General features: G+C 58.3%; 1 protein-coding gene across 1 annotated transcript; it reads left to right on the forward strand.

Moving 5' to 3' along the window:
• Positions 1–942: 942 nt before the first annotated feature.
• Positions 943–10,938, forward strand: CKAP4 (cytoskeleton associated protein 4). Its single transcript, XM_075551043.1, has 2 exons — positions 943–1,524; positions 8,629–10,938. Exons 1-2 carry the CDS (start codon positions 1,099–1,101, stop codon positions 9,928–9,930), a joined length of 1,728 nt encoding a protein of 575 aa, XP_075407158.1. The 5' UTR covers positions 943–1,098; the 3' UTR covers positions 9,931–10,938.
• The last annotated feature ends 238 nt before the right edge of the window (positions 10,939–11,176 follow it).

Genomic DNA, 11,176 nt, shown 5'->3' on the forward strand with positions numbered 1-11,176 from the left:
GGACTTGAGGGGAAAAGAAGTGACGAGTCATCCACAGTAGACTGACCTAACTTGGAAGCCCAATAAACGTGCTCCCTTGAACCGACTGAATGAAGCACAGGAATCTTTGGGAATTCTTCCCAAACATGCCTCAGAAGCGACTAACAGGTCGTTAGTCTTTTAAGCCTCCAAACGCAAGGAAAAGAGGGGGTGGTGGCCACGCGGGGTGGCCTTACTCCGACTCCCCACCCCTGGGCTGGATTCCTTCCTGGGAAGACCCGCTCAAAGGGTATGGTCATCCCGCATTGGTCCCTCCGGACACGCCCGGTGGGTGCCCCCTCCCCGTAACCCGCCCCCTCCCCTCCCCTCGGACGCCTTCCGCCCGCCCCGGCCTCCGTAGACCTCGGCCGGCCCCCACCTTCCCCTCGGCCACCTTGGTCACCTTGGTCACCCGCCCGGCTCCCGGTAACTTCCGCCGGCCCGGCCCACTCCCTTGTCCCCTAGACCGCCTGTCCGTTCCCCGAGGCCCCGCCTGGCCGCCTCCCCCACTTCGGCCACCTGGATCGCCGCTCCTGGCACCTGGGTCCCTAACCGCAGGCCGTCACCACCCCAACCTCCGCTCCCCGCCCCCCAGGCCTGCGTCCGGCCGCCTCCCACCCCCACCCTCGGCCTCGGGGCCACCCGCCCTCCGGTCCCCAGCCGCCCCCGCCCCCAGGGTTTCCCGCCTCTCGGCCCCTCGGCCCGCCAGTCCCGGCCCGGGTCCCCGCCCCGCCGGCACCGCCCGCCCCGGGCCCGGCCCGCCCTCTTTGGGGTCGTGGCGGCGGGAGGAGGGGCGGCCCGGCGGTCCCGCGTGCGTGGCAGGCGCGCCCGGCTCGGTGGCTCGGCCTCCCTGGCCGGGAGGCGGGGTCGGCGCAGCAGCGGCCCCTCCGCCCTCCTCCCCGGCCCGGCCTCCCGCCTCGCCCGGCGCCCGCTCTCTCTCGGCCCCTCCGACGCCAGCAGCGGCCGCGCGCAGCGCTCCGGGCCCCAGGGGAGCCCCAGCAAGTGTCCCGGGCCGCGCGCCCCGCTCGCTCGCTCGCTCGCGCCCCAGCCCCCGGCCGCCTCCCCGCCGCCGCGCCCGCCATGCCCTCGGCCAAACAAAGGGGCTCCAAGGGCGGCCACGGCGCCGCAAGCCCCGCGGACAAGGGCGCCCACCCGTCGGGCGGCGCGGATGACGTGGCGAAGAAGCCGCCGCCGCAGCAGCCGGCGGCGCCGCACCCGCATCAGCAGCAGCACCAGCAGAACCAGGCGCACGGCAAGGGCAGCCACCGCGGCGGCGGCAAGTCCTCCTCCGCCGCCGCCGCCGCCTCGTCCTCGGCGTCCTGCTCGCGCAGGCTCGGCAAGGCGCTCAACTTTCTCTTCTACCTCGCCCTGGTGGCGGCGGCCGCCTTCTCGGGCTGGTGTGTCCACCACGTCCTGGAGGAGGTCCAGCAGGTCCGGCTCAGCCACCAGGACATCTCCCGGCAGCGGGAGGAGCTGGGCCAAGGCTTGCAGGGCGTCGAGCAGAAGGTGGGTACCCTCGGCCCTCTAGAACCGCCTCCACCGGGAGCGGGGCCCCCCACCCCACCTGCCCCAGGAGGGATGGACCCATAGCCGGGATCACACAGGCCTGGCCAGACCTGGCTCTGGAGGGTGCCCTCCGCCCCCCACCCCCAGCGCCCTCCAAATCTGACCCAGACCCTCTTTGTTAATGGCCGGAGACGGACCGTGGGAGGATGCTGGAGTCAGCTTGGAGGGTGGGCCAAGGGCATGTCACTGGACATTATCAGTGACCTGTAAGGGAGCCGGCGGGCCCTGGAGCCCATTCTTTTTGGATTAGGAACCGCTGAATGGGCAGTTGTCCGAAAAGGCAGCCTTGTGCACCCCTGGAAGCCTGGGGGAGGCCTCATCTCACTCCTGCTGGTGGGGGGGACATCGAAGTGGGGTTTTAAAGGACCCCAAGCTTATGCTTGCTTCAGCGGCACACATACTAAAAGACCCCAAGCTTCAGGCAGGAGAAGCCTCAGGTATTCTTCATTTGAGAAGTTCAAACTGAAAATTATGTAAGAGGTCCCTTGGGATCCGCGTGCCCCAGTGGGCATTTGAAGTAGCATAGTTCAGCTAGAGAGGGAAGAAAAGGAGGACTAGGTCAGACAGAACGGTACCTCCACTGAGAGGCTCACTCTCCGCCAGCCCTCAAAGCAGCTCTGGGAAGAGTGAGGGACTTAGTGGGATGCCCATTTCCCACATCAGAACGCTGAGGTTTACAGAGATGAATGGAGTCATGAGTTGGCAAAGAGCCCTAACTTCCAAGGGGTAGAGGGATACCCCCTAGATCCCTGCTCAGTCAAAGGCCCACGGGCGGAGTTCAGACAAGCCTAGGCTGGGTTCTGGTGTGCCCAGCACCAAGTGTAGCTCCTTCGGTCCCTTCTGCCTCTTCCCGCTTCCACGGATTTCATTCCTCCATGAAAGTTGGTTGCATGACCCAGACCAAAAATCCCGCCACTGCTGTTCCCAGAGCTGGGACCTCCTTTCCCCAGCATGCTGCCAGGCCTGCCAAGTTTTCTCCTTACTTTGTTGCGTCCGCAGAAGTGTCTTCGAAGACCAGCAGAGCCACCAGAATGAGTCACCGGCTCAGCGTAGCAGGCCCAGGGCGGGACTCTTCCCAGGGAAGGAAAGTAGGCAGTGCTGTTCTGCCAATCCTGAATGTCGGGTGACACTGCAACCCCCCTCCAAACAGACAGGCTGCAGGAGCCTAATCACCAGCTCCCTGCTTCCTCTTTCATCCACCCACTTAGCAATCATAATATTTATTGCAAGCTTGGTAGTCACGTGGCTCTGCGTAGGCCCTGTGGAGGGGGTGAAGGCACAAAAGACAGGGCAGTGTAGTAGTGCAGGTGAGTACGATTTGCCTTGTTCCGAGCAATACTGGTGACTTGGTAGGTGACAAGTTAGGCTGCTCTAACCATAAGGTCAGCAGTTCTAAACCACTGGCCGCTCTGTGGGAGAAAGATGAGGCTTTCTATTCCCGGGAAAGAGTTTCAGTCTTGGAAACCACAGTGGCCAGCCAGTTCTACCATGTAGGGTCGCTGTTGAGTCAAAGTGGACTTGATGGCAGTGGGTCTGGCTTGGGTTTGGGTTTGGTGAAACTGGTGGTCCGGGTAACCAGCTGCCATCATGCTCAGTTGGACTTGCTCTTGTGTCAGAGGATAGCTGTGGACCACAGGGTTTTCAGCGGCCAATTTGATTTAAAATAATAATTGTTTTTCTGGTCCTAGATTGCCAGACCTTTTTTCCAAGCTACTTCTGAGTGGACTTGACCTAGACTTCCAACTTTTGGGGTAGCAGCTAAGCACCCTTTACACCACCCAGCGTCAGGAGTCTCAGTGGTCATACAGTTGAAGAAACTGGGAGGAAGGAATGTGAAGCCCCGAAACACAGGCGGGAGAGAGAGGGAGGTGAACGTGGTGTTTGAGGGGCAGGAAGAGGTCCCTCGGCAGAGTGACATTTAGGGAATCAAGAGGCAGAAGGTTGGCAGTGCTGCCCACCTGGAGGAAGGTCTGAAATCAAGGTTGAAGAGCCTGGACTTAATTCCCTTCTCAGCTGTGTACAGATTCTTTTTCTTTGGGCATTTTGGTTTCTTCCATGTTCCCCGTTGGCACAACGAGGGGAGGGGGGCAGGGCGCAGCCCAGATTTTTAGGGATCTTCACGACTCTCAAGTGACTGAAACCATGGCCACTTTATAAAAATTTGTTTTTTACTGACTTGGGAATCAGACTGGTCTTTAATCCCCCATGTTTATTGTGCATTCATGTCTGAGGAACATTTGGAAACACACCTTCCCTTGACCTTCACAGCCCCCTCAAGAGCTGAGCGTGATCAGGATCTCCCTGTTGCACACGAAGAAGCAGAGACACAAAGAGGCGAAGCCACCTGGCACAATTGCACAACCAGTTAAAGGCAGGGCCAGGATTCGAACCTGGGCCGTGTAACTCCTCAGGCCCCCTTAGCCACTGTGCTGTTCATTTTGCTGTCTTTCTCCTGCCTGCTAGTCTAGGAGGAGGAGAAACCCACTGCTGTCCACTAGATTCTGATTCACAATGACCTTATATAGACCTTCTGAGACTCCAGTTCCTTATGGGAGCAGGCAGCCTCACCTCTCGCCCACAGAGCGGCTGGTGGGTTTGACCCTCTGACCTTTGGTTAACAGGCCCAGTGCCTACTCCACAGCAGGGCTGGGGCACCTTAGTGTAGTAGTGCTTTCCAAAGTGGGTGATACAGTCCTACCCGCGGGGGCTCTAGAATAACCTGGGGCGGGGAGGGGTCTACAAAAAACAGACACGTATGCTTTATCCAGGATGATGGGCTGTAGTACAAAAAGCCTTTAATTGCCAGGACGGCACTGAAATTCTTTTCTGGAAATGAGTTTGGGAACCTATGGTTTAGAACACAGTAAGCAGTAATTGCTTAATAAGTGCTTGTTCTGTGACTTGAATCTCAGAATGGGCCCAGAACAGGATTAGGATTTGCCAAAGTGGGCAGCGGCCCCTGGGTCTCCTTTGAGCAGGGGGCAGCTGCTCCTTTGAGCAGTGGGCAGCTGCTCCTTTGGCGTGGCCAGTCGGGGAGAAATCACTCCACGTGGAGGAAGCCAGAGTCGTTGGTCTTCTGCCAGCCTCCGCTGGAACTCCGTGGTAGGTCTGTATGCCATGTGGAGGTGGGTGGGGCTTGATTATTAGATGGGCGGGGTCCTGACCATGTAATTAGTACTCAGTACAGTGACTTAGAAGTTATGAATTAGGTTGCTAGCTAGCTACAGGGTCAACAGCCTCTCCCTGGGAGAAAGACGAGACTTTCTACACCCGTAAAGGGTTACAGTCTTGGAATCCCACAGGGGCAGTTCTATCCTGTCCTGTAGGGTCGCCATGAGTCGGCATGGACTCAATGACCACACGGTTTTGGCTTCTTCTCCGTGGGCTAGCATTCTGTGAATCAGTACTCGGGCCAGCCACGATTTCAGTTGTCAGCCACCCTCTGGGGCAGCTGAGCCTGGAGGGGTTATGTTGCTCCTTCAAGGTCACACACCACAAACCCCAGGAACGGCAGAGCTGGGATTGGAGTTGAGGCAGCCTGCCTTTGAACCGTTCTGCAGCCACCTTTGGGTGACCCCACCCCTACCCCCCTGGTCTCTTGTTCTCCAGGAGTCTGTGCTGTTGGGAAATAGTCCAGCCTTCCGAATGGCTGTAACAGCCGGTGGGCTTGCCTGGCCTGGGAGGTTGAGCAAGGTTCGGCTTCAGAAGATGTTGGCTGCTCAACTCTGGTCCCTCAGAAGAGCCATGCTGCCTTAGTAGCCCCAGGCTGTAATAAACATGAAGTGACGGGAGTGGGTTTGGGCCTACTAGGGAGAGTTGCGTGAGACCCAGGGACTCAGACAAAACTATCATGCGGGTGGCAATGTGCTGGGAGGCATTCGGTTCTGTTGAACCCAGGGTCACAATGAGCTGGGACCAACCCAACGGCACCTGAACAACTCAAACTCACTGCTGTCGAGACGATTCCGACTCATAGGGACCCTCTCCGACAGGTTAAAATTGCCCCTCTGGGTTTCCAAGACTACGGCAGTTGAGAGTCTCATCTTTCTCCCAGGGAGCTGCTGGTGGTTTCAACCTGCTGACCCTGGAGTTCGTTAACAGCCCAGTGCATAGGCATGACACCACCAGGGCTCCCGCAACGGTGGGAGCTATTTTTGGAAGAGGACGTTCTCTGGCCCCGTTTCTGTGTTTTTTCCGTCGTGACTCTGGTCAGGGAGGCTGACTTGGGTGCAGGCAGCACGCCCTCCCTGGGCTCGTGCACTTGGACACACCTCTGGGCGAGCAGATCTCTCACACACAACACGATTTGGATGCTCAGCCTGGTCGCTTTCTCATGGTGTGACCTTGCGCTCCCGACTGTTAGTCTGAAATGAGGCCTGGTTTATGCACTATCCGTATTTCACCTCATTTACTCCTCCCAGGGCAGGCCTGTCAGTCAGGTGCTCATTCTGCAGCTGAAGACACCAAAGCCACAGATAAACTTCATAACACATTCACCATCTCACAGCTAGGAAGTGTCAAGAGCTAGTATTTGAACCATGGCACTTTGGTTCCAAGAACCCCGGTGGCCCAAACAGTTAGGCGCAGCTGTGAACTGAAAGGTTGGTAGTTTGAACCCACCCACATCCCCTGCCGGAGAAAGACAGATTCGGCAACCTGCATTCATAAATTTCACAGCCAAGAGGACCCTCGGGGGCAGCTCTGCCCTGGAATCCGTGGCACCTGCAGCATCTGCATTCTGGTCGCAGGTTCCTTAAAATTTTCATTCTTTAAAAAAGTTTCCCCCCAGCAGTTTTATTGTCATATAATTCAGATTTCATACAATTGAACAGTTTATTTGTTCAGTCACATCAAGGGGAGTTACACAATCCCCCCCCAAGGTAAGACTTCTCAATGGGGACATGTTAATATACCATATATATTTGTGTGTAAGCTGAGTTTTTGTGGTAAAAATTTTTGATGCCGTTTTTGTGGTAAAATTAGATGCCTCCGCTGATATTCGTGTTGGCTTATACTCGACTATACACGGTACTTTTCCTTCACTGCCATCTAACGAATGCCCCATGACCTGCCACCCCAGTTTCAATGACGACCCACATTTTGCCATTCTCTCCTCCTATCGCCTCTCTTTCATTTGGCTAGAGCATTTCAAAATGCATCCCTAACTACCCCACTGACCCCCCAAACAGGGAAGCATTCTTTTCCTACCCCTTCCTGTCCTTCTGTTGTCATACCAAATACAGGTAACAATTGTTAAACCCCAAACAAACACCAAGCATCAAGCTCACTGCCACCCAGCCCATGCCGACACACAGTGGCCCCATAGGCCCGGGAAGAGCTGCCCCTGGGCGTTCCCGTGACCGTCACTGTGCGGGAGAGGAAAGCCTCATCTTTTTGCTAGGGGCCGTCAGCTCCCCTCTGACTCAGCTACCCTGTGTGCCTGGCCCCGGGCCGTCCTCACGCCCCTTGCAGTGTTGGAGCCACTGCATCAGGCCGTCTCATTGAGGGCCTCCGTCGCTCCCAGTGACCCTCTATCGACCCAGCGGGATGTCCTTCTCCAGAGATGGGTTCTTCCTGGTAACATGCCCGAAGCATCCGAGAGGAAGTCTTGCCATTTTTACTTCCACTTTAGTAATAGTTGCTTCCTTTCAATGAACAGAACAAAACCCCAGACCCATTACCATCCAGCAGTGCCGCCTGCTGGTGACCCCAGGTGTGACCCATCAGAACAGCACCAGGGCTTCCCGGCTGGCCTTGCGCCCACAGTGGGGTACGCCTGCAGCCATGCAAATACCCAGTCTGGGGTCACGGGTCCCTAGCTCGATCTCTCAAAAGCAAACCCCCCTCCTTTTTACAGCTGGTTTGTTTGGATCAGAATTTAGTTGAGGCCCACACAGCACTTAGGATTGAGCCTCCTGCCATTCTCTCGATCCTGGTCGTTTTTTGCTGAGCACTTTCCCACCTTGAGGGTTTGACTGGCTGTGTCCTCGCCCTGCAGCTCACATGCTTCTGTAAACTGGGAGTAAGTAACCCACCTCACCACCCGGGCTCCTTAGCCCGTGTTTAAGGTCGACCAATCGGTCCAGAGATGGGGAATCATGATGCTGTGTGTTCACAAAGTCAGAGAAGGTGGAGAGATTCCCTGATCCATTGCTCGTGCTATGCTGGGGAAGGCGCGGTCCCAGAGAGGGCACAACGCCTTCTTGAGATCCACGCAGCTCTAAGTAGCCGGAGAGCATGGGACCCTGTGTGTGACTTCCCAGCCGTGTGCCCCCCACGCCCCGTCCCTCCGCTTTTCATCCCACAAAGACTTGAGCTCACACTAGGTCCCGTCCAGAAGTGGCTTACAGTCAAAGTGAGAGTGGATTGACTCTGAGGGTTCAAGGGCAGATTCCTTCAGGTCTAGCCGCAGCCATGCATTCAGATTGCATCCCCAGAACTGGACCTTTTTAGTCTCCAGTTTTCCAGGCTGGCTCGGTCCTCGGGCAGCTGCTTTTCAGGTGCTGGTTAGAGCAACTCCAGCCTCACTGGTTGCTAGCACTCCTGGCAGGAAAGAGGCGTTTGCCTCTCGTTTTAACAGGACCCGTTGGCTGTACTCGCGCCACATGGCCATCCCCGGGCTAACCGTGACGGCCTGGAGTGAGGGGTGAGGGCGGAGAAAGCGTGGATTGGTTAGGAAGCCGCTCATGGAACACCTAGAGCCTGGGGCTTCCTAGGGATTGGTCCCCCAGACCCATGTGGACGGGGTGGGAGAAGGATGGCCGTCCTTAGGAGTCGCCTGCAGCTCTGCGAGGGGCAGTGGAGTATACACTGAGCAGTCATTATTTGGGGGGCCCCTCTGCGTGCGTGTCATTTCGCCAATCAGCAGGCAGTTATGAGCCAGGAGGGAGCCCATGACATTTTTACGACAAGAGAGGCGCCCTCTTTGGTAGGAATTTTCGGAGCCACCAGGCCGTCAGCCATCCTGAGTTGCCAGCCCTGAACAGGCTCAACAAAGGCCCCTTCCCCTCTTCTCCGCGGCTAATGTCTGGGTTTTGGTTGCAGGTACAGTCCCTGCAAGCCACGGTCGTGGCTTTCGAGTCGGCCCTGCGGAGCGCCCAGCACAAGCAGGAGCTCACGGAGAAGGCCGTGCAGCAGGGCGAGGGCGAGGTGAGCCGCATCGCCGAGGCCCTGCAGAAGCTCCAGGACGAGATCCTCAGGGACCTCTCGGACGGCATCCACGTGGTGAAGGACGCCCGCGAGCGGGACTTCACCTCCCTGGAGAACACGGTGGAGGAGCGGCTGACGGAGCTCACCAAGTCCATCAACGACAACATCGCCATCTTCACCGAGGTCCAGAAGCGGAGCCAGCAGGAGATCAACGAGGTGAAGGCCACCGTGGCCTCCCTGCAGGAGTCCGAGGCCCACAGGCAGGACTTGAGGGCCCTGAAGGACGCCGTGAAGGACATCCAGAGCGCGATGATGTCCAAGGAGAAGGACCTGGAGGCCCTGAGGAGCGCCCTGGCCACCGTGGAGTCGGACGTGTACACCGAGGTCAAAGAGCTGGTGAGCCTCAAGCAGGAGCAGCAGAAGTTCCAGGAGGCGGCCGACGCGGAGCGAGCCACCCTGCAGGCCCTGTCGGAGAAGTGTCTCCGGTCGGAGGAGGCCGCGGCCCACTTCCCCGGGGAGATCGGGAGGCTGGAGGAAGAGCTCCGGCAGCTGCGAGCCGACGCCAGCCGGCCGGGAGAGGGTGGGGCGGCCCTGGACGCTGCCGACTTCGAGGAGCTCCAGAGGAAGAGCCAGGGCCTGGACTCCCGGCTCCGGGACGTGGAAGACGGAGTGCAGTCCGTGCGGGCGGCGTGCACGCAGCAGACGGAAGGCCTGGAAGCCCTCCTGTCGCAGAGCGAGGAGCAGGAGCAGCGCCTGGGCGCCCTGCAGGAGCGCGTGGCCGGCCTGGGCCCCTCCCCAGAGGCGTCCGGGGACGGCATGGCCAGCACCGTGAGGAGCCTCGGGGAGGCCCAGCTCTCGCTGGGCGCCGACGTGGAGGAGCTGAAGAGGCGCGTGGGCGAGCTCCCCAGCACGGTGGAGGCGCTCCACAGGGTGCAGGAGCAAGTCCACACGCTACTCAGCCAAGACCAGGGCCACCTGGCCAAGCTGTCCTCTCTGGACACCCTCCAGTCCTCCGTGAGCCAGGTGGAGTCGGACCTGAAGATGCTCAGGACTGCCGTGGACAGCTTGGTGGCCTACTCCGTCAAAATCGAAACCAACGAGAACAACCTGGAGTCGGCCAAGGTCCTGCTGGAGGACCTGAGGAACGACCTGGACCGGCTGTTTGTCAGAGTCGAGAAGATCCACGAGACCGTCTAAAGGCACTGCGGTGTGCGCTCGGCCGGCCCCAACGCCTCACGACCAAAACCAAAACAAACAGTCTGGTTGCCTCCTGCCATCTCTGACCACGGCCCCTTCCCCCGCCGCCACCACTGTGCCCACCCCTGTACCTCATCCTGTCTCCCCGAAAAGAGCAGCTTAGAACCTGCTGGAACACCAGGGGGTTCACGAGTGTCCTGCTGCTGCCCGCAGGGCCATCTCCAGGATCCGAGCAGAAGAGGGGTGAAGGATGTCCTCCTATGGGGTCACCTCAAAAACACCCTGCTCGGTGGCCTGGCCAAGTTTCTTCTTCTCTATTTTGTTTTAAAAGGGTAGGGAGAGAAAAGGGAAGTTTTTTTATTTTTCATTGTTTTTAAGGAAATTTGGCTGCATTTGATTTTTGAAACTAAGCCTGGCCCAAATTTTCCTGGGCTGCCTCTCCTTGCCCTCCACTGAAGCTGGTTCCATCCCGTAGACATCAGCTCTGAACTGGGGGGCTGGGTGGAGGGAGGTTGGGGGCCCTTGGCACCTAGTGGGACAGGGTCAGCACTGGTCCCACAGCCATTAGTCACAGTGATCACTGCGGAGAACCTGGGCCCTCGCCACCTCCCGAGGTCAGGTCTGTGGGTTCCTTCCGGGGAGTAGGAGCGCTGTCCACGAAGGACCCGGCGTCCCCCTGGGGGGGGGAGGTCAAAGGCCATAATCTAGTTTTCTCTCGGCCCACGACGTCTGCGTAGAGGTTTGCTGTCCGAGCAGACACCCCCTTCCCTGCCCCCTTCCACCAGTGAGGAATTGCGCACTGTGTCCTTGCCCTGTTGGCTGTTAGACCCGGCTCCCACCCCACCCCGTCTTCCCCTTCGGGCTGTCCTGGTCTTTGATGGTTTTCTCACCCTGCAAAAAAGGAAAAAAACCCAAGGAGGGAAAAAAAAGTTTGTTTAGTTTACTGTGAAATGAACTGTATGGCTTATTTACAGTATTTTTAATTCTTAATAAACACGAGCTTTGTTACGGCTGTCGCAGAGTGACTGCACCTGGGGATGTCTTCCACACAGGTGTGGGATCTTCGATGAACTGAGGGGTGGGGAGGTTGGTCCATTCTGAAACCCTTTGGCCTGGGGGCTGGGGGCGGCTTTCTGGAAGACTCAGCAGATCTGCCGGCCCCACAGCTTGCTTCTGGCCCTGTTAGTTGCAGCAGTGGATCTCAACCCCGGCTTCCCACGAGTGTTCAGGCTCCGTTGGCAGGAGA

The sequence above is a fragment of the Tenrec ecaudatus genome, chromosome 6 (genome assembly GCF_050624435.1).
Source record: "Tenrec ecaudatus isolate mTenEca1 chromosome 6, mTenEca1.hap1, whole genome shotgun sequence".
NCBI lineage: Eukaryota > Metazoa > Chordata > Mammalia > Afrosoricida > Tenrecidae > Tenrec > Tenrec ecaudatus.

Coding starts and splice junctions, on each gene's coding strand:
- CKAP4 (XM_075551043.1), top strand. CDS start 1,099: ATGCCCTCGGCCAAACAAAGGGGCTCCAAGGGCGGCCACGGCGCCGCA. Junction 1,525..8,628: donor TGCAGGGCGTCGAGCAGAAG/GTGGGTACCCTC, acceptor TTTTGGTTGCAG/GTACAGTCCCTGCAAGCCAC.